At 41.8% G+C, this 23,725-nt stretch overlaps 1 protein-coding gene across 1 annotated transcript in view; it reads left to right on the top strand.

Moving 5' to 3' along the window:
• The first annotated feature begins 898 nt into the window (after positions 1-898).
• LOC115841960 (sodium/glucose cotransporter 1-like) overlaps positions 899-23,725 on the top strand; it is a 62,476-nt gene continuing 39,649 nt past the window's right edge. Inside the window, 5 exon segments of the mRNA XM_030836409.2 lie at positions 899-984; positions 986-1,013; positions 5,515-5,586; positions 15,263-15,367; positions 16,933-16,992. Coding sequence (XP_030692269.2) covers positions 899-984; positions 986-1,013; positions 5,515-5,586; positions 15,263-15,367; positions 16,933-16,992 — 351 coding nt within the window.

The following is a 23,725-nucleotide window of genomic DNA, read 5'->3' as shown; positions in this document are numbered from 1 at the left end:
GGATTCTTAACCACTGGACCACCAGAGATGTCCCTGGTTAATATATTTAGATTAGTTTTTGTTTGTTTATCTGAAGGCTCTGTTTATAGTATTTTATGACACTGTTGTAAAGTTCAACTATATCAATAAAAAACAAGTTCGAAAAGTAGAAAAAAAAAAAAGAAGTAGGTCTGGCACCTAGCAAGAGCTATATAACTGTTATCTATTATTATTGTTACTAGTATTATTGACCAAGATTTCTAACAACTCATTAGAGAAGCACACCAAGGAGAGTAAGGCTTGGCCCAGACTGAAAATTCGCACATCACCTATGAAAGATCAAAGTGCAGAAAACTGAGGAGCCTCTGTAACCAGTTGGTCCAACCAGGGCCATGATTAGGGTGAGGCAAGCGAGGCACTTTCCTTGGCGCAAAATTTAAGGGGAGAGGGCACCAAGGAAACTCAGGACTCGGGATACATGATATTCGAATGCAATAGTTTACTAAATCCAAATCAATGCCCCAAACCCACAATGCACAAAATTTCGAAATGACAAATAAAGACAGGAGGGGTATTGCTGGTTTCTTCCGCCTCAGGTTTCATGTGGTTCGTTCGTAAAGACACGGGTGCTGCCCCGGTAGCCTCGACCCAGACCCACGCCGCGACCAGCTCTCCGTCCAGGGCAAAGCGATTCCGACCGCCAAACGGACGGCGTTGTGCCAGGACTGGCGGTGATGGCGGCGGCCTTCGTGCAGCGGAGCCCCGAATGCGGGAACTGGGCCGCGCGAGGCCTGCCCGGAGCTCCCAGGCTGCCCCGGGGCTGTTCCCAGGGTTCCCCGCGGCCGCGCCCCTGGAGCCCCACGGAGGCCATTGCCGCTTCCCGGAAGCGCGCGGCGCTTGCCCGCCCGGGCGCGCCGCCATGGGCTTCCCGTGGTATGGCTTCGCCTGGACTGCTCATGTCTTCACCGCCAGTAGTGCCCTGGACGTCCTGGTGATAGTTTTGTACGGTGTTGGTCCTGGGCATCGCGCTGTGGGTACGTGGGGCCCGGGGGCTGGGGGGGTAGGCCTGGACACCAGATGGGTTCGATCCTCACCTGCCTGTCACCTGATCCCCACCTCACATCCCTCTCGTTCCCGCCCCTGCACAGCCCTCAGTCGGGACCTCTCCACCCTCCCTGCGCCACCTGCTCCCTACCGAGAGTAAGGGCACGTCCAAGCCCATCTTCCCTCCCCACCCCACAAATAAACAGGTCAGGCTGCCAGGTGCCCACCGCCTGGAACCCAAGCCGTGTGTAATATGGGGTCGTTGTTCTGATCGATCGTCGTGATGGTGGTGGCAATAGTGACAATTACCCATCCTTCGGCGCTAAAGTGCCTGGTCTGTGCTGAGTGCTTTAAGTGTGTCACATTTTCACAACCAGGCTGTGGATTACAGATGAGGAAACAGGTTCAAAGAGGTCAAGTAACCACAAGGGAATGATGGAGTGCAGATTCGAACCTAGAGCTGCCTGATCTGACGCATGAGCATAACCACTGCCCAGCAAACAAGACCTCAAAGGTCACATGTAATTTAGGGCCCTAAGTGTTCACTTCGAATTTGAATTGGGCGCTTATATATTCTACTCTAGTATAAGGTTCTCTTAGTAGGGTGGCAACTGGGTCTCCTTTACTACCATCTGCCCGCTAGCACTTAACCTGTAGGCACTCACAAAGGTGTCTCGTAACTATACTCCCCAGGGCCAGGCAGTGAAAAGCCCGAGGGCAGGTAGAAAGGCTTTGGCCTGTGTCATGGTATCGCCCCTCGGCTAAGCTGTTAACCGTCAGAAGCCTCTCCTCGGCCTGCTTCGTAAGCAAGAGTATCTGGTGACAGCGCACCATTCGCTAGCTAGTGGGAGAGTTCATTGCGGGCTGCCCCCACCCAGCTGAGGCTTTCATGCCCATGTGACCTTTACTTCGGGGCGCTTCACCAGGTCACAAGCAGGATCTTACTGTGCAGAATCTGGTCCTTCAAAGCAAGATCACTGGACAGCCTTTTGAGTGTTTACCATGCTGTGAGTGGGCAGATAGAGTAATGGAACTATGGTCTCCATCCTCTTAAGAGAATTTCGTATCTCTCCCAACTGAAAAGAAGTCGGAGGTATTGATATTTATCCAGATCATTCAAACAAACGATTTTTTTCAAATTGGTCTCAGTTATGAGAAACATCCTTCTAGGTGGCCCAGGCCGGGCTCTGAGTAGTGGGCACTTTGGGATCCTTCCCCCAGCTGCTCTCACTGAATTAGGAAGCCCCCACCCAACCTTCTTCCGGGTCTAGTTGGGGCCTAGGTGTGGCCAAGGTCTGAGGACCCGTAAGCCATCCGGCTGCTTCCAAAGGAAACCTACTGTCCCTTCTGCTCTTCTAGGAGCCATAAAACATGTGCTGTTATCCAGAATGCTTTGATCTTTTTCCTTCTTTGTATTGTTATTTTTCCTTTGGTCCTTTTTAAAACTCGTATATTGTTTTTAATCACATGCTCACTGTAAGAAGTGAGGAGATGCATAACTGTCTAGAGGAGTTATGGTTCCTCCCTCAGCCATTCCCATCCCTCTGAGGTACCCAGGGCCTGTGTGTGCCTCCTCCCTTCTCAGTGCTTACACAGACGCATAGGTAAAGGTTTTGCGTTTTTGTCTTTACAAAAAATGTGATCGTATGATACACATTACCCTGCAGTTTGCGTTTTTCCGTTACTACATGATGTGGAGTCCTTCAGGTCTATAGATAGAGATCTAGCTCATGGTTTTTTGTTTTAAATAAATAAATTTATTTATTTATTTATTTTTGGCTGCATTGGGTCCTCATTGCTGCACCCGGGCTTTTCTCTAGTTGTGGCGAGCAGGGGCTACTCTTTGTTGCAGTGCACGGGCTTCTCATTTCAGTGGCTTCTCGTTGCAGAACACAGGCTCTAGGCATGTGGGCTTCAGTAGTTGTGGCACACGGGCTCAGTAGTTGTGGCTTGCGGGCTCTGGAGCTCAGGGTCAGTAGTTGTGGTGCACGGGCTTAGTTGCTCCGCAGCACGTGGAATCTTCCTGGACCGGGTCTCAAACCAATGTCCCCTGCATTGGCAGACGGATTCTTAACCACTGCACCACCAGGGAAGTCCTAGCTCATGTTTTTATTAGATACACAATAGTCAAACACGTGTGTGATTCAGCTCTTCCCTACTCATGACACTTAGATTGCTGCCAGGTTGTTGTTTTTTAATAAGTTTTTTTTTAATATATTTATTTATTTGTTTATCTTTGGCTGCATTGGGTCTTTGTTGCTGCTGTTGTTTTTAATGTGTTGGTGCTTTTAAGCTGTGTAGCATGGATTCCCGAAATTGGAATTTCTGGGTTGGAAGGGTGTGTTTACTTGAAATTTTAGCAGATATCACTAAATGGCAATCCCCAAAGCTTGTTGAGATTTACATTTCTCACAAGCAGCATATGAGCACATTCTTTCCCCAGGCCTTCACCAGCCTGGTTTGTTACTACTAATTTAATTTTTGTGGGGGTCCCAGGGTGATGAGTGAGTAGTGGTATGTTACTGCAGCTTTGATTTGCGCTTTCCAGACTCAGCCTCCTATGAGATTGACCATATTCTTGTGAGCCTGTTGTCCTTTGATCTTCCTCTTCTGTTGAATAGCCAGTTTATGTGCCCATTTATGAATTGAGTTGTTCGACTTTGCTTTTATCACCTTGTCTGTCATTTGAGTTGCCAATATGTTTTTCCTAAACTCTCATTTTCTAGAGCAGTTGTTCTCAACCTCAGCACTACTGACATTTGGGACCAGATAATTCCTTGTTGTGGGAGGTCTGTCCTGTGTATTATAGGATGCTTAGAAGTATCTCCAAGTCCTGCCCCTTCACAGCCAAAACTGTCTCCAGACATTGCCACATGTCCCTTGGAGGAGTGGGGCAAAAATCACCCCTGGTCGAGAACCGCTGCTCTAGACTCTGTTACTGTTTTCTCTCTGTCATCTGATTTGTTTTCACTTTGAAGAAGTCTACTGTCTCTCTTTTCCTTTGCATCTAGATTTCCTGGCTTGCTTAGGAAAGTTTTTACCCACTTCAACATTGTACAAATACTATTCTAAAATTTTTTCTAACATTTTATAGGTTTTAAAAAATATTTAGGGAATTCCCTTATAGTCCAGTGGTTAGGACTCTGTGCTTTCACTGCTGAGGGCCCGGGTTCAATCCCTGGTCAGGGAACTAAGATCCTGCAAGCTAAAAAGAAATTTAAATGTCCAGAACATCTGGGATTTCCTTTTGCATATAATGTGATAAAGGAGTCTAGCTTTATTTTCTTTTGGTTCTTAAGCAAACCACCCTTTTCTCACTGAACAGAATTGCCCACGTTTGCACAGATGGGACTCCTGAAATCCTTCATCAGCTTCTGACCGCTGAGCCCCCACAAGGAAATCTTGTTCTTTGTTGCTGGTGCCTTGGCTCCTGCAGGATGTTAAAGGGGAAAAAACCTTACGCTTTTGTTTGTTTGTTTCCTCTGTTATCAGTCTCAGCCCCGAGATCTTTGAGAAAGTGGTGGATGCACCTTCTGCCCCAGCAGCCTGGCTGCTGTGGTTGGTGGATTATTCCAGAAAGAGCAGGGAGGAAGGAGGAGGCAGGGACATGTGCATAACCACCCTCTTCCCAGGACCTCCTCTCTTCCTGTCTGGTTCTTTCTTTGATGGGAAGACAGAGTGATTTTATTCATCTTAGAACATTTTGTAAATTCCTTTTAAAAGTTCTAATGCACCTCTCCCTACATACCGCTGATACCTTCCTTAAGAAAGGTCAGCTCTGAACATAATGGGCTCTTGATAAATATTTAGTGAATGGATGAAATGAGACTAACTTAATGTGTCTGATTTAGAGTTGTTCTTTGGTTTAAAGCTTTATGATGTGAAAGGACTCCATTATAAGGCAGATACCCCAGATGGTGGTAATAAGTTCACTTCTCCCACAGAAACACTTTTTTGTCAACCAGTGGTCATCCGTGGGTCCTGCTAGTCCTAGGCAATCCAGGAAATCCCCAGGAATATCTTTTGACTGTACTGGAGTCTGGGAATCAGAGCTGGGGACCTGAGGAGAGAGCCCTTGGGTGCGTTGGGAGGACATCATAGTCTTGGCAACGTGACTGCTCTCCGGAAGAAGCTAGGCTGGTGTTCAGCTTTGCCATTCCCAGTCAATTGATACATTCGCTGAACCACTCATCTCCAAGACTCTGCTGGGAACCATGCACTGGTTAACTATTGGGGGAAAAAATAAAGCAATATTATTTGCATACTAGTGTAGAGAAATGGACAGGCCCATGTGATCTCATAGCTGGGAGAGACCGTGGGCCCTCCTCTAACTCAGCAGGTAGAGACCTCTGTTCCTAAAAAGAATGAAGGGGAAATGGGATCTCTGCAAAGGACATTTACCCATAAGTGAAGGTCATCTGTTTGTGAGACCTGTGTCTTTGAAGCAGTTTGGTTTCTTGGATTCCCCCCAACACCACCCCTTTTTTTAAGGCTGTATTGTCAAGGAGTCGTGGGACAGTAGAAGACTTCTTCCTGGCTGGCTGAAATCTAGCATGGTGGCAGGTGAGTGTGCCTTGCATGTGCAGTCCAGTTTGGGGGCTGCGTGTGGATTCATTTATTCCTTTAATTTGGATGTCTTTTACCCCCAAATAATTTGAAGTTGCTAAATCAGGAAAGTCATTTCATTAGTACTTCCCTTAACTCTTCCATTCAGCTCAGTGTAGTTCAGTAACCATTACTAGGTGTCTGGTAGTACAAGGTATTGTTCTAGGTTCTGGGACACAGATAAAACATAGTGAGTCCTGCCCTCTGGAAGCACACAGTGTAGAGTGGGGGTCGGATGTGACTTCTTTTTTTGGTTTTTTGGTTTTATTTATTTATTTATTTTTATTCAGCAGGTTCTTATTAGTTATCTATTTTATACATGTTGGTGTATAATATGTCAATCCCAATCTCCCAATTCATCCCACCACCACCACCCTTCCCCCGCTCTCCCTCCTTGGTGTCCATACGTTTGTTCTCTACATCTGTGTCTCTATTTCTGCCTTGCAAACCAGTTCATCTGTACCATTTTTCTAGATTCCACATATATGCGTTAATATACGATATTTGTTTTTCTCTTTCTGACTTACTTCACTCTGTATGACAGTCTCTAGGTCCATCCACGTCTCTACAAATGACCCTTTTTATGGCTGAGTTCCATTGTATATATGTACCACATCTTCTTTATCCAGTCATCTGTCGATGGGCATTTAGGTTGCTTCCATGACCTGGCTACTGTAAATAGTGCTGCAATGAACATTGGGGTGCATGTGTCTTTTTGAATTATGGTTTTCTCTGGGTATATGCCCAGTAGTGGGATTGCTGGGTCATATGGTAATTCTATTTTTAGTTTTTTTAAGGAACCTTCATACTGTTGTCTATAGTGGCTGTATCAATTTACATTCCCACCAACAATGCAAGAGGGTTTCCTTTTCTCCACACCCTCTCCAGAATTTGTTGTTCGTAGATTTTCTGATGATGCCCATTCTAACCAGTGTGAGGTGATATCTCATTGTAGTTTTGATTTGCACTTCTCTAATAATTAGTGATGTTAAGCAGCTTTTCATTTGCCTCTTGGCCATCTGTATGTCTTCTTTGGAGAAATGTCTATTTAGGTCTTCTGCCCATTTTTTGATTGGGTTGTTTTGTTTTAATATTGAGCTGCATGAGCTGTTTATATATTTTGGAGATTAATCTTTTGTTGATTCATTTGCAAATATTTTCTCCCATTCTGAGAGTTGTCTTTTTGTCTTGTTTATAGTTTCCTTTGCTGTGCAAAAGCTTTTAAGTTTCATTAGGTCCCATTAGTTTATTTTTGTTTTTATTTCCATTACTCTAGGAGGTGGGTCAAAAAAGATCTTGCTGTGATTTATGTCAAAGAGTGTTCTTCCTATGTTTTCCTCTGTTTTATAGTGTCCGGTCTTACTTTTAGGTCTTTAATCCATTTTGAGTTTATTTTTGTGCATGGTGTTAGTGTTCTAATTTCATTCTTTTACATGTAGCTGTCCAGTTTTCCCAGCACCACTTATTGAAGAGACTTTTCTTTTCTCCATTGTATATCCTTGCCTCCTTTGTCATAGATTAGTTGACCATAGGTGCATGGGTTTATCTCTGGGCTTTCTATCCTGTTCCATTGATCTATATTTCTGGTTTTGTGCTGGTACCATATTGTCTTGATTACTGTAGCTTTGTAGTATAGTCTGAAGTCAGAGAGTCTGATTCCTCCAGCTCCATTTTTTCCCCTCAAGATTGCTTTGGCTATTCAGGGTCTTTTGTGTCTCCATACAAATTTTAAGATTTTTTTGTTCTAGTTTTGTAAAAAATGCCGTTGGTAATTTGATAGGGATTGCATTGAATCTGTAGACTGCTTTGGGTAGTATAGTCATTTTCACAGTATTGATTCTTCCAATCTACAAACATGGTATATCTCTCCATCTGCTTGTGTCATCTTTAATTTCTTTCGTCAGTGACTTATAGTTTTCTGAGTACAGGTCTTTTACCTCCTTAGGTAGGTTTATTCCTAGGTATTTTATTCTTTTTGTTGCAATGGTGAATGGGATTGTTTCCTTAATTTCTCTTTCTGAGCTTTCATCATTTGTGTATAGGAATGCAAGAGATTTCTGTGCATTAATTTTGTGTCCTTCAACTTTACCAGATTCATCGATTAGCTCTAGTAGTTTTCTAGTGGCATCTTTAGGATTTTCTATGTATAGTATCATGTCATCAGCAAACAGTGACAGTTTTATTTCTTCTTTTCCAATTTGGATTCCTTTTATTTCTTTTTCTTCTCTGATTGCCATGGCTAGGACTTCCAAAACTGTGTTGAATAATAGTGGTGAGAGTGGACATCCTTGTCCTGTTCCTGATCTTAGAGGAAATGCTTTCAGTTTTTCACCATTGAGAATGATGTTTGCTATGGGTTTGTCGTATATGGCCTTTATTATGTTGAGGTAGGTTCCCTCTGTACCCACATTTTGGAGAGGTTTTATCATAAATCAGTGTTGAATTTTGTCAAAAGTTTTTTCTGCATCTATTGAGAATGATCATATGGTTTTTATTCTTCAATTTGTTAATATGGTGTATCACATTGATTGATTTGCATATATTGAAGAATCCTTGCATCCCTGAGATAAATCCTACTTGATCATGGTGTATGATCCTTTTAATGTGTTGTTGGATTCTGTTTGCTAGTATTTTGTTGAGGATTTTTGCATCTATATTCATCAGTGATATTGGTCTGTAATTTTCTTTTTCTTTGTAGTATCTCTGTCTGGTTTTGGTATCAGGGTGATGGCCTTGTAGAATGAGTTTGGGAGTGTTCCTTCCTCTGCAATTTTTTGGAAGAGTTTGAGAAGGATGGGTGTTAGCTCTTCTCTAAATGTTTGATAGAATTCACCTGTGAAGGCATCTGGTCCTGGACTTTCATTTGTTGGAAGATTTTTAATCACAGTTTCAATTTTATTTCTTGTGATGGGTCTGTTCATATTTTCTATTTCATCCTGGTTCAGTCTTGGAAGGTTATACCTTTCTAAGAATTCGTCCATTTCTTCCAAGTTGTCCATTTTATTGGCATAGAGTTGCTTGTCATAGTCTCTTATGATGCTTTGTATTTCTGCAATGTCCATTGTAACTTCTCCTTTTTCATTTCTAATTTTATTGATTTGAGTCCTCTTCCTCTTTTTCTTGATGAGTCCCGCTAAAGGTTTATCAATTTTGTTTATCTTCTCAAAGAACCAGCTTGTAGTTTTATTGATCTTTGCTGTTGTTTTCTTTGTTTCTATTTCATTTATTTTTACTCTGATCTTTATGATTTCTTTCCTTCTACTATCTTTGGGTTTTGTTTGTTCTTCTTTCTCTAGTTCCTTTAGGTGTAAGATTAGATTGTTTATTTGAGATTTTCCTTGTTTCTTGAGGTAGGATTGTATTGATATAAACTTCCCTCTTAGAACTGCTTTTGCTGCATTCCATAGGTTTTGGATTGTCGTGTTTTTGTTGTCATTTGTCTCTACGTATTTTTTGATTTCCTCTTTGATTTCTTCAGTGATCTCTTGCTTATTTAGTAACGTATTGTTAAGCCTCCATGTGTTTGTGGTTTTTATGTTTTTTTCCCTGTAATTGATTTCTAATCTCATAGCGTTGTGGTCAGAAAAGATGCTTGATATGACTTCAGTTTTCTTAAGTTTACTGAGGCTTGATTTGTGACCCAAGATGTGACCTATCCTGGAGAATGTTCCATGTGCACTTGAGAAGAAAGTGTAATCTGCTGTTTGGGAATGGAATGTCCTATAAATATCAATTAAATCTATCTGGTCTATTGTGTCATTTAAAGCTTGTGTTTCCTTATTAATCTTCTGTCTGGATAATCTGTCCATTGGTGTAAGTGAGGTGTTAAAGTCCCCCACTATTATTGTGTTACTGTCAATTTCCTCTTTGATAGCTGTTAGCATTTGCATTTGCCTTATGTATTGAGGTGCTCCTATGTTGGGAGCATATATATTTATAATTGTTATATCATCTTCTTGGATTGATCCCTTGATCATTATGTAATTTCCTTCCTTGTCTCTTGTAACATTCTTTATTTTAAAGTCTATTTTATCTGATATGAGTATTGCTACTCCAGCTTTCTTTTGATTTCCATTTGCATGGCATATCTTTTTCCATCCCCTGACTTATAGTCTGTATGTGTCCCTAGGTCTGAAGTGGGTCTCTTGTAGACAGCATATATATGGGTCTTGTTTTTGTATCCATTCAGCAAGCCTGTGTCTTTTGGTTGGAACATTTAATCCATTCACATTTAAGGTAATTATCAATATATATGTTCCTACTGCCATTTTCTTAATTGTTTGGGGTTTGTTTTTGTAGGTCCTTTTCTTCTCTTTTGCTTCCCACTTAGAGAAGCTCTTTTAGCATTTGTTGTAGAGCTGGTTTGGTGGTGCTGAATTCTCTTAGCTTTTGCTTGTCTGTAAAGCTTTTGATTTCTCCGTCAAATCTGAATGAGATCCTTGCCAGATAGAGTAATCTTGGTTGTAGTTTCTTCCCTTTCATCACTTTAAATATATCGTGCCACTCCTTTCTGACTTGTAGAGTTTCTGCTGAGAAATCAGCTGTTAACCTTATGGGAGTTCCCTTGTATGTAATTTGTTGTTTTTCCCTTGTTGCTTTTAATAATTTTTCTTTGTCTTTAATTCTTGACAATTTGATTACTATGTGTCTTGGTGTGTTTCTCCTTGGGTTTATCCTGCCTGGGACTGTCTGCACTTCCTGGACTTGGGTGGCTATTTCCTTTCCTATGTTAGGGATGTTTTTGACTATAATCTCTTCAAATATTTTCTCAGATCCTTTCTCTCTCTCTTCTCCTTCTGGGACCCCTCTAATGCAAATGTTATTGCATTTAATGTTGTCCCAGAGGTCTCTCAAGCTGTCTTCATTTCTTTTCATTCTTTTTTCTTTATTATGTTTTGCAGTAGTGAATTCCACCATTCTGTCTTCCAGGTCCCTTATCCATTCTTCTGCCTCAGTTATTCTGCTATTGATTCCTTCTAGTGTATTTTTCATTTCATTTATTATATTGTTCATCTCTGTTTGTTTGTTCTTTTATTCTTCTAGTTGTTTGTTCTTTAATTCTTCTAGGTCTTTGAATTGTTTTTTTAATTTAAAAAAATTTTATTTATTTATTTATGGCTACGTTGGGTCTTCGTTGCTGCACATGGGCTTTCTCTAGTTGCAGCAAACGGAGGCTACTCTTCATCGCAGTGCTCGGGCTTCTCATCATGGTGGCTTCTCTTGTTGCAGAGCATGCGCTCTAGGCACGCGGGCTTCAGTAGTTGTGGCTCGTGGGCTCTAGAGCACAGGCTCAGTAGTTGTGGCACACAGGGTTAGTTGTTCCGCGGCACGTGGGATCTTCCCAGACCAGGGACTGAACCTGTTTCCCCTGCATTGGCAGGCAGATTCTTATCCACTGCGCCACCAGGGAAGCCCTCTTCTAGGTCTTTGTTAAACATTTCTTGCGTCTTCTCGATCTTTGCCTCCATTATTTTTCCGAGGTCCTGGATCATCTTTACTATCATTATTCTGAATTATTTTTCTGGAAGGTTGCCTATCTCCACTTCACTTAATTGTTTTTCTGGGGTTTTATCTTGTTCCTTCATCTGGTACATCATCCCCTGCCATTTCATTTTGTCTATCTTTCTGTGAATGTGTTTTTTGTTCCACAGGCTACAGGATTTTAGTTCATCTTGCTTCTGCTGTCTGCCCTCTGGTGGATGAGGTTATCTAAGAGGCTTGTGCAAGCTTCCTGATGGGAGGGACTGGTGGTGGATAGAGCTGGGTGTTGCTCTGGTGGGCAGAGCTCAGTAAAACTTTAATCTGCTTGTCTGCTGATGGGTGGGGCTAAGTTCCCTCCCTGGTGGTTGTTTGGCCTGTGGCAGCCCAGCACTGGAGGCTACAGGCTCTTTGGTGGGGCTAATGGTGGACTCCAAGAGTGCTCATGCCAAGGAGTACTTCCCAGAACTTATGCTGCCAGTGTCCTTGTCTCCAGGGTAAGCCACAGCCTGCCCCTGCCTCTGCAGGAGACCCTCCAACACTAGCAGGTAGGTCTGGTTCAGTCTCCTGTGGGGTCACGGCTCCTTCCCCCTGGGTCTTGATGTGCACACTACTCTGTGTGTGTCCTCCAAGAGTGGAGTCTCTGTTTCCCTCAGTCCTGTCAAAGTTCTGCAATCAAATCCTGCTAGACTTCAAAGTCTGATTCTCTGGGAATTCCTCTTCCCGTTGCCAGACCCCTAGGTTGGGAAGCCTGACGTGGGGCTCAGAACCTTCACTCCAGTGGGCGGGCTTCTGTGGTATAATTGTTCTCTAGTTTGTGAGTCACCCACCCAGCGGTTATGGGATTTGATTTTATCATGATTACACCCCTCCTACCACCTCATTGCAGCTTCTCCTTTGTCTTTGGATATGGGGTATCTTCTTTGGTGAGTTCCCGTGTCTTCCTGTCGATGATTGTTCAGCAGTTAGTTGTGATTCCAGTGCTCTTGCAAGAGGGAGTGAGCACACGTCCTTCTACTCCTCCATCTTGAACCAATCCTGGATGTGACTTCTTTTTACGCTATTAGAATTATTGCTTAGTGAACAAACTGTATTATGGTATTGATAAAGAAAATGGAAATAAAAGTAATTTTGCCACTTCAACTTTCTTTCTTTTATACTTTTATTCAGTCAGCAGATATCCGATGGGTATGAATTGCTCTTGTCTGGGCCCTCCATGTGGCTTATTCATGTGGTCGGTGCTCAGGCCTCCTCTTACCTAGCTTGGCGGTGGTGAAACTGAAATTCAGTCGTCCCTCCCACCCCACGTTGCCGCCTGGCTCTCCTCCATTCCTGCTGCTTCACCAGCCACTCGTTCGAGGTCCCCCTGGCTGGTTCTTTCCCATCTCCCTGGCTGCTGAATGCTGGACCTCCCCAGGGCCAGACCCTGGTGTCTCCTTTCCAGTTACACTCACACGCCTGGCGACATGGCATTAAAGACAACTTGCTAGAATGGTAGCAAGTCCCAGCTCTCTCCCTCAACTCCAGTCTTGTGCATCCCGCTGCCTGTTTGACACCTGACTAGAAAGGTCTGTCAGGTCTTGCACATGGAACATGCATTCTGCACATCTTCTACTCCTGCCGTCTTCCCTGTCCCTGAACGGCAACTCCATCCTTCTAGTTGCTCAGGTTGACACCCGTGGAGTAGTGTTAGACTCTGTTCTCTCTCACCCCAACTTCCAATCCATCAGGAAGTCCTAGGACTCGATTTAAAAAACAGATTTGAAATCCGACCCCTTCGCATCAGTGCCTCCAGGCCCATGCTGCCGACACCCTCACCTGGATTGATTGTAGTAGCCTCTTCTCTCGGCGCCCTCCTTCCACTTGTGCTCCTCCACGTCCAACCTCAACAAAGCAGCTGAAGGGTCAGACCATGTCACCTGACTGCTTAAAACCCTCTGGGGGCTCTCATGTCACCCAGAATGAAAGCCCAGCCTATGTTAGGCCACAGATGATCTGCACCTCCTTACCTCTGTGACCTTGAACAATTTAGCCGTGCTTCTGCCTCAGGGCCATTGCCCCTGCTGCTCCCTCTGCCTGGACGCTCTCTGCTCTCACAGGTACCCTTGGCTTGCCCCTCACACCTCCTCAGAGAAAGTTGGCCCTGCCCACTGTACTGCACAACACTTCCTGCCTGCCTTCTTTCTTTTTTTTTTTTCAATTGGGGTATAGTTGTTTTACAATGTTGTGTTAGTATCTACTGTACAGCGAGGTGAAGTAGAGTTCCCTGTGCTATACAGCAGGTTCTCATTAGTTATCTATTTTATACATATTAGTGTATATTTGTCAATCCCAATCTCCCAGTTCATCCCACCACCCCTTTCCCCCCTTGGTGCCCGTACATTTGTTCTCTACATCTGTGTCTCTATTTCTGCCTTGCAAACCGGTTCATCTGTACCATTTTTCCGGATTCCACATTTATGCGTTAATATATGATATTTGTTTTTCTCTTTCTGACTTCACTCTGTATGACAGTCTCTAGGTCCATCCACGTCTCTACAAATGGCCCAATTTTGTTTCTTTTTATGGCTGAGTAACATTCCATTATATATATGTACCACATCTTTTCTATCCATTCGTCTGTTGATGGAGATTTAGGTTGCTTCCGTGCCTGTCTGTTTTCTAACCTTTCTTCTTCTCTGTAGGACTTTACTATTTATCACTGTCTATTGTGCTATAAAATAATCCCCTAATTTATCTTGTTCATCCTCTTCTTCCTAAGAGAATGTTAGCTTCATGAGGGCAGGGATTTGTCTGTTTTACTCACTGATGTATTCCTAGTATGTACAACACTGACACATAGTTGGCAGTGGACATTTATTAATAGTTACTGAATTAATGAAGGTACATTTAATGTACTAATGTCTTCCTAGGTCTATATAAACATAGGTAGGTAGATAGAGATATTTTATATTTATACACAGTTGTATAGTGTTATATCATATGGACATTCCACCATTTATGTAACATATTATTGGGCAATTTAGATTGCGTATAGTTTTTCATTATTATGATAAAGGTAGCAGACATTCCTAATAGTAAAAATAACTGCTTGAGTAATTATTATGTGCCTCTTCCAAGATTTTTTTTGCCTTATATTTGTTGGTGCTACAGTGTTTGGGTGCCTGTATGTTCTCAGTTATGTCTTACTAGTGCATTTTATGTTTCATGGTTTAAAAACAAAACAAAAAAACCTCTGTCATATTTAATGCTTTTGGTATTGAATCCTACTTTATCTTATGTTAATATCGTCAATGCTGTGTTTTTTGTTTGTTTTTATCTAAAAGGCTTTGTTATTTTTAGTCTCTCTTAATAATTTGGTTTTAAGTGTATCTTGTGTCAAATATAGCACAGTATTTGGATTTGGATTTGGAATGGAGTGGCTATCTCTACTCAATTAAAATTGGTTTAGGAGGGATTTTGTTCATTTTAAATGCCTCTGGGATTTTTTATTTTGAAAGTAACATATGCTGGTTGTAAAAAAAAAAAAAAAAAAGTTACAATCCAAGTATGGAACTTGAGATTTTCTTACCATTCTATTTCTATAACCATGATTCCAGTCCCCAGAAGTATTTTTATATATATACTACCAGAATCACTCCCATCTATATATAAACATACATGTGCATAAGTGTAATATGCCCACACAAAATTTTAATGAGATTATATTATCAATATTGTTTACATTATTTTTATCATTTCATAGAGTTCCTTTATCCTTTCTGTATGCTACATTGTATTTCATCATATTCATGTACCTTAGTATTTTAACCATTCTCTTACAATCAGTTAGATTGTTAATATTTTTAAATTACTTCAAACAGTGATGAAATTACACTCCTGCTAATATTTCTGCAGTTGCAAATAAGTCAGTGGAGCGTGTGGAGGGTGGCAACATAAGAATGCAGTAATACTTTTTTCCCTTCATCCCTTTTTACTTGGCTTCTAATTTATGGTTAGGGTTTGTATAGAAAAAATATGAATGGGAATTCTGCCCAGGGTATAATCCCTTTTGAGGAAATGTATTGATAAAATTCAGGTTGGGTTTATATTTGTGAGAATTAGTTTTTGAAGTTGGACTAAAAGTTCTGATCTGTAATTGTCTTTTGATTTTCAGATAGGTGCTTTTCTTTTTGCCTCGAATATTGGCACTGGGCACTTTATGGGCCTGGCTGGAACGGGGGTGTCTTCAGGGATTGCTGTTGGGGCCTTCGAGTGGAATGTAAGTAGTGCCTTCTGTAGCAGCTAACCTCCACCTTTATCATTGTCCAAATGAAACATAAAAACTTGCTTTCAACCCTGAGTAACTATTAAAGACTCCTTGAGAAGTCATGGAAGAAGGGAACCAAGTCTTTGATTTCTCAACAAGATTGTGCTAGTTTTCATTCTTCTTAGTAAAGTAATGAAGAGATAGAGAATGTTTACATTCCAAGGACCATAGGAATACAGTTAGGAGACTAGTCAGGTAGGGAAAAGATCATATTAACACTTAAATATATATGTACATAAACATATACATACATACATACACATATATGTGTGTGTGTACATAGACATACAGATATATATGTATATATGTGTGTGTATTTATCGGTATGTACACATTTGCAGTATGCAGTTGACCCTTGAAAAACATGTATTTAAACCATGCACGTCCGGTTACACGCAGATTTTTTTCAATAAATATAGTACTTTTATTTTCATTTCACAGATCTTTAAATTGACTAAGTGTGGGGAAAAGTTTGTGTTCAATTAGAGATCACAATATGTGGAATCAAAAGAACTAGGGTTTGAGTCCTGATTCTATCCAGATTGTTTCAGCTTCCTGCCCTTGGATGAGTCATTTACCAATTCCTTTGTTTTTGAGACAGATTTAGCTTGACTACATGGGGGTCGGCACCCCTAACCCCCACATTGTTCACGGGTCAACTGTATACTGAGAATAGGCTCAACTGGGTTCTTTGAGATATTCAGCTGGTTACTACAAAACTCCTAACTGATCGCCTATGAATACCAGGTTTCAACTATAAAACTTATAAAATGGATTATTTATCTAATCTGTGGAATATATTTGTTATAGGACATAGAATTTGTTCACCTAAATTAATATAAGTGAATTTATGTGTCTTGGGTTAATTAACCTATCTCTATATAAATCACCTGGCCCGTTTTTTTTTTTTTTTTTTGATAAATCAGAAAGCTCCCTACTTTCTGGGTCTCATCTTTTCCTCTGGTAGACTACAGAAATAAACAATACTTCTAACAAAGTTAATTCCAGACCTGATAAGGCGCCCTGGTCTGTACCACCATTTAGTTCTCAGAATTCGTTCACATCTCCTTCATATATTCAACTTACCCCTTCTTTGTAAAGAAAGCCAGAGACAAATGCATTACTTAATTTCAATAGCTTGTGTAAATTTTGGTGTAGTTTCTCTACTATTTCTCTGAATGGTTTCTGATTTTTTTTTTTTACTATCTTTTTTGTTTAATTATAAGCCACCTTCGTTTCTATCTGGAAGTAGGCAAACAATAAATTTTAATAAATATCTTGAAAATTGGCTCAGTTAACCCCCCCTAAATTAAGAATGCACCCCTTTATAGGCAAAGATCAAGTGCCTATAAGTTAAGTTTGTTGTACTGGAAGGCTTACGCTTGGGCTGTTATTTGCAAGGTCCCCAGTAAGTATGACATTTATTGGGCTCAAAACAGTAACTGAGCTTGCATCTCATTTAAGAGCTTAGCCTAGGTGGGACCCTGATTTAATTGCTCTTCTTTTCTTGGTTTCAGGCTCCATTTATGCTCTGTGTTTTTGGTTGGGTATTTTCTCCCATTTACATTAAGGCTGGGGTGAGTATCCATTAGCACTTACTCTTTTCTTTACAATATTTTTTCTTACAAATACTGCATATGTACATAAAAACATCCTAGAGGGGGCTTCCCTAGTGGCGCAGTGATTAAGAATCCGCCTGCCAATGCAGGGGACATGGGTTCGAGCCCTGGTCCTGGAGGATTCCACATGCCGCAGAGCAACTGAGCCCATGCGCCACAACTGCTGAGCTTGTGCTATTGAGCCGGCGTGCTGCGGCTGCTGAAGCCCGCGTGCCTAGAGCCTGTGCTCTGCAACAGGAGGGGCCGCCACCATCAGAAGCCTGCGCACCGCAGCGGAGAGTGGCCCCCGCTCGCCACAGCTAGAGAAAGCCCGCGCGCAACAACCAAGACCCAACGCAGCCAAAAATAAATTAATTAATTAAATTTAATTAAATTTTTAAAAAAACATCCTAGAGGACAGGTTAAACTTCTCAGTGTTCTGATCCTTGTACTGATTTCCCTAAATCTTAAGAAATGTCTCAAATAACGTCATTCTGACTGGTAAACAGAAGCCAGTAACTGCCTACTGTTTCACTCTGGACCTTACTCAAGAGTTCACTTCTTAAGGCTTTTATAGAAAACATTTTAAAACTTTGTTAAAAAATAAGACCTAAATTAAGAGAACAATTCTGTTAATGACTGGAAGACAACAGCCTAAAAATATTAGTTCTCCCTAAATCCAGAAGAAGATGTTTGAGGAACTTGACAAGCTGACTCTAAAATGTATGTAGGAGATAAGGGGACAAAGATGTCAGTGCCTGGCTGAGAGAGAACAAAGAAGAGACTGTCCAGGCCTAGCATCCACAGGGGTGCGTGGCATGATGTCACCAACATGGCAGAATAAGAGTGTTCTGTCAAAGAACTCCAGTTTAGACTGTCACCCACAGGCGAGAGGGCCTTTGTGGCAGTACAGGAGTCATGCTGTTGGAAAAAAAATACCCACGACTGGATGCATTGAAGAGGGTGAGAGGGACAGGTTCACTTTACCCATGTCACCACTCCCCCGAGGTGGCACAGCTCAGTGCCAAGAGAGACCTTCTTAGCCTGAGATTTGTCCCATGGGGAAGAGCGACAGCGTGTAAGTGCCCAGCTGCTCCAGCTGCACAGACTGCTGCCAAAAAGACCTACTTCTTTCTCGCTCCATCTAGAATATTCAGGTGTGCTGTATGACCGGGGGTGGGGAGTGGCTGGGAGAGTAGCACTCAGGGCTCTCAGATGGCATCAAAGGAACACAAATCCTACTAACCCCCTTGCAAACTCTATCAGGAAGCCTGCCAGTAAGCCGGTGGGGGCTCTTCACTTGCAGATCTCCCCAGCTGGCCCTCAGACACCCCAACATTCTTCATGCCTCACCCACATATGCCTGCACCTTATGGCCAGCTCCCTTAGCTTACCTCCAACTGTGGCAGTGTTGATTCCTGGCATAAAGCTAGTGAGCACACGTAGGAAGCCAGCCTGACCCTGTGGGATTGGGAAAGCACACAGACGAGCATTCAGCACCACCCTCAGTAAGGCAAGCAAACTGGAGGCTGTCAGCACTCAGCCTGGCTTTGTAGGATCAAGGAAGACATGTGAAGCAGGTGTATCCAAGGAAAGGTCTGAGAAAGCCTCAGAATCCCTAGCAGGACTGATGGAACGTATTTCTCTCCAAAAACCAGTCAGTAAAAACTGGAGGCGGTGACTGCTTCCTCAAATGCAGAAACAGCAACACAGGACTTCAAGGAACTTGAAAAATCGAGGAAACATGACACCATCAAAGGAACACAATAATTTTCCAGTAACCAACTCCAAAGATTTGCCTGATAAAAAGTTCAAGACAGTTGTTTGAAGGAAGCTCAGTGAGCTACAAGAAAACACAGAAGGACAGCTCAGCGAAATAAGGAAAACAATATGTGAAAGAAATGAGAGGTTTAACAGAGAGATAGGAATCCTAACCATACAAATTCTGGAGCTGAATATTACAATGAATGAAATGGAAAATGCAACTGGGACATCAACAGCAGGCTTGGCAAAGCAGAAGAAAGATTCTGTGAACTCAATGATAGGTCATTTGAAATTACGCAGTCAGAGGAGAACAAAGGAAAAAGAGTGAAGAAAGCCTATGTGAGCTATGGGACACCATTAAAAGAAACAATCTACACATTACTGGCATCCCAGAAGGAGAAGAGAGGGAGAAGCAGGCAGAAAGCTTATTTAAAATGGAGAACTTCCCAAATCTGAGGAGAGATTTGGATATCCAAGATGACAAAGCTCATCGGTTCCCCCCCAAGTTTTAACCCCAAACTATCTTCTCCAAGACACATTATAATAAAACTGTCTGAAATCAAAGACAGAGACGAAATTTTAAAAACAGGAAAAGAAAAAAAATTCCTCACATACAAGGGAACCCCCATAAGGCTATCAGTGGATTTCTCAGCAGAAGGCTTGCAGAACAGGAGACAGTGAGATGATGTATTCAAAGTGGTAAAAGAAAAAGACTGCCAACCAAGAGTACTTTATCTGGCAGAGGTGGTCTCCAGAAATGAAAGAGAAAAAAAGACTTTCTCAGACAAACCAAAGCTGGGGAAGTTCATCACCACTAGAGCTGCCTTATAAGAAATGTTGGAAGGAGTCTTCAAGCTGAAATGAAAGGATGCTAATTAGTAACACGAAAACATAGTAAGTAGATAGTCAAAATCAGACTACTCAAATACAGTAAGATGGTGGTACATTAACCACTTAACTCTAAAGGTTAAAGGACAAAATATTTTTTAAAAACCATAGCTACAATTATTTGTTAACAGATACATAATATAAAAAGAGGTAAATTGTGATATCAAAAACATTAAATGTCAGGCGGGAAGTAAAAGGGTAGAGTTTTCATATGCATTCAAAGTTATCACCTTGAAATAGACTCTTATATCTATGGAAGCCTCATGGTAACCACAAAGCAAAAAGCTATGCTAGATACACAAAAGAGAAAGGAGAGAACCAAAGCTTACTACTATGGAAAATCATTAATTCACAAAGGAAGATAGTAAGAGGGGAAGAAAGTAACAGGGAAACTACAAAACAGTTAGAAAACAACTACCAAGATGTCATTAGTAAGTCCTTACCTAGCAATAATTACTTTACATGTAAATGAATTGAATACTCCAATCAAAAGGCACAGAGTGGATGAATGGATTAAAACTTAGCATGGTGGGACTTCCCTGGTGGTCCACTGGTTAACACTTTGCCTTCCAATGCAGGGGGTGAAGGTTCGATCCCTGGTCGGGGAGCTAAGATCCCACATGCCTCATGGCCTGAAAACCAAAACATGAAACAGAAGCAATATTGTAACAAATTCAGTAAAATGGTCCACATCAAAAAAATCTTTAAAAAAAGAATTAGCATGGTGACTATCATTAACAATACTGTATTATACACTTAAAAGTTGCTAAGAGAGTAAATCTTAAATGTTCTCACCACAAAAAAGTGGCAGTTATGTGGGGTGATGGAGATAGTAACTTAAACTTACTGTGCTAATCATTTTGCAATATATACATGTATCAGATCACATCACATACCTTAAACTTTTATGATGTATGTCATAGCTCAATAAATCTGGAAAAAAGTAAATAAAGTGTATGTAGAAGAGCAAAAGCATAAGAATAGCAAAGATATTCCTATCAAAGAAAAATAAGAAGAACTTATCTTACCAAATAGCATGACTTACTATAAAGCTGTAGTAATTAAGACAGTTTGGTATTGGCACAAGGATAAACACATTGACACAAGAGAGAGTGAAAAAGCCCAGAAACACTCATATGTATGAACACCTGATTTATGACATAGACGGCATTGCAGATGACTGAGGAAAGGAGGATCAATTGGTTATCATACGAAAAAAATAAAATTAGATCCCTATTCTACACAAAAAGAATTTTGGATTGATTAAAGGCTTAAATAGGAAAGGCAAAAATTCGTCTAACTTTTATAAGAAAGTAAAAAATATCTTTATATCCTTGAGGTATGGAAGGATTTTAAAATAATATACAAAAATCCCAAATCTCTGGCTAACCACTAAAGTACACAGGCATACCTGAGACCCCAGGGAGCCCAGCCAAAAAAAGATCTGTCTTGCAAAGACAGGACTGTTCCTGGAGAGATTTGTGAGTTTGCTGTGCCAGTGACTGACCACATTCCCCAGCCCGCACAGGGCAGGCAGTGGAAGACAGAAATCTTGCTGGTTGGACGTATCAAGGACATAATTGAGGGCTGGCAAAGCAACCCGAAACTTAGGAGGGGAGCTCCAAAAACAAGGGAGCCAAAGAGAGGGTTAGTCCCCAAATCTCAGTATAAATTCTGCCCAAACCCTTGACTGACTGCCAGGCTACTCAAGTGCAGGGAAAACCTTCAGAGGACCAGGCTAAGTCAGCAGCAGCTGGAAGCTGGAAAACCAAGTGGAGACCTCAGCTTCTGCACTGCAGGGTGGGGGTCAGGGTGGCATGGAAGATATGGTAGTCTGAGTCCAGACACATTCAGTCCCTACTCAAACAAGAGCACTAATCCTCGGAAGAACAAAACGGATTCTAGAGTGCTACATCATATTATCTATGACGGCCAGTCTTCAACCAAGAATTATTAGATATGCAAAGAAATGGGAAAATAAACATGACCCACACTCAGGGAGAAAAAAAGCAATAAGTAGGTGCTGACTCTGAGCAGGCCCAGATGTAGATTTAACAAAACAAAGACTTCAACTTGCTATTATAAATGTATTCCAAAATGTAAAGGAAAATGTGATATTAATGAGTGAACAAATAGGGCCTCTCAACAGAGAAACTGAAACTGTAGAAAAGAACCAAGTCGGGACTTCCCTGGTAGCGCAGTGGTTAAGAATATGCCTGCCAGTGCAGGGGACATGGGTTCGATCCCTGGTCCAGGAAGATCCCACATACCGTGGAGCAACTAAGCCTGTGTGCCAGAACTACTGAGCCTGCACCACGACTACTGAAGCCTGTGCGCCTAGAGCCCATGCTCCGCAACAAGAGAAGCCACCGCTATGAGAAGCCTGCACACCACAGTGAAAAGTACCCCCTGCTCATGGCAACTAGAGAAAGCCCGCACACAGCAATGAAGACCCAATGCAGCCAAAAATAAAAAAAATAAAAATAATAAAAAATAAAAGTAAAAACCAAAAAAACAAGTCAAAATTCTCAAGTTGAAAAGCATAGTAGCTTCACAAGAGGGGTTCAACAGCACAATTAAGATAGCAAAAGAGAGAATCAGTGAACTTGAAGATAAGAAATACTCAGGATAAAGAACAGAGGAGAAAAAACTGAAGAAAAAGGAACAAAACCTCAGAGACCTGCAATACAATATCAATCGATCAGACATGTAATTGGAGTCCCAGAAAGAGAAGAGAAAGGCAGAAAAAAATTTTTGAAGAAATAATTAACTGAAAATATATCCTTTGCTGGAAAATGTTAGTTTACAGATTCAAAATGCTTGACAAACACTAAATAGAATAAACACAAAGAAAACTACACATAGGTTTACATCACAATCAAACTGCTAAAAGCAAAGATAAAGAGAAGATTTTGAAATTGGTAAAAGAAAAGCAACGCATTACATGCAGGGAAACAATGATACAGTTAATAGACGACTTCTCATCAGATACAGTGGAGACCAGAAAACATCAGAATGACATAGTTGGATGCTGAATGGAAGAAAAAGCTGTCAACCGAGAATTCTATACCCAGCAAAAGTATTCTTTAAAAATGAAGATGAGGGGTTTCCCTGGTGGCGCAGTGCTTGAGAGTCCGCCTGCCGATGCAGGGGACACAGGTTCGTGCCCCGGTCCAGGAAGATCCCACATGCCGCGGAGTGGCTAGGCCCGTGAGCCATGGCCGCTGAGCCTGCGCGTCCGGAGCCTGTGCTCTGCAACAGAAGAGGCCACAACAGTGAGAGGCCCACGTAGCGCAAAAAAAAAAAAAAAAATGAAGATGAAATATATATAAATAGGGCTTCCCTGGTGGCGCAGTGGTTAAGAATCTGCCTGCCAATGCAGGGGACATGGGTTCGAGTCCTGGTCCAGGAAGATCCCACATGCTGCAGAGCAACTAAGCCTGTGCGCCACGACTACTGAAGCCTGTGCGCCTAGAGCCCCGTGCTCCACAACGGGAAAGGCCGCCACAATGAGGGGCCTGCGCACCGCAACAAAGAGTGGCCCCCGGGGCTTCCCTGGTGGCGCAGTGGTTGAGAGTCTGCCTGCTGATGCAGGGGACAGGGGTTCATGCCCCGGTCCGGGAAGATCCCACATGCCGCGGAAAGGCTGGGCCTGTGAGCCATGGCTGCTGAGCCTGCGCGTCCGGAGCCTGTACTCCGCAACGGGAGAGGCCACAACAGTGAGAGGCCCGCGTACCACAAAAAAAAAAAAAAAAAAAAAAGAGTGGCCCCGCTTGCTGCAACTAGAGAGAGCCCACGCACAGTAACAAAGACCCAACGCAGCCAAAAATAAATTAAATAAATAAATTTAAAAAGAAAAGAAATATATATAAATATTGAATCATTATGTTGTACACCTGAAACCAATGTAAGGTGATAAGTCACTTATACTTCAATTAAAAAAAGAACTTATTGCAAAAAAAATTTTTTTGAAGGTTATTGGGTAGGTAAAAATTTCTTAGGACACAAAAACCACAAACCATAAAGGAAGAAATTGATATATTGGACTTCAAAGTAAAAT

The sequence above is a fragment of the Globicephala melas genome, chromosome 13 (genome assembly GCF_963455315.2).
Source record: "Globicephala melas chromosome 13, mGloMel1.2, whole genome shotgun sequence".
Lineage (NCBI taxonomy): Eukaryota > Metazoa > Chordata > Mammalia > Artiodactyla > Delphinidae > Globicephala > Globicephala melas.
The sequence above is the reverse complement of the archived record's forward strand: the minus strand, read 5'-3'. Positions and strand labels throughout refer to the sequence as shown.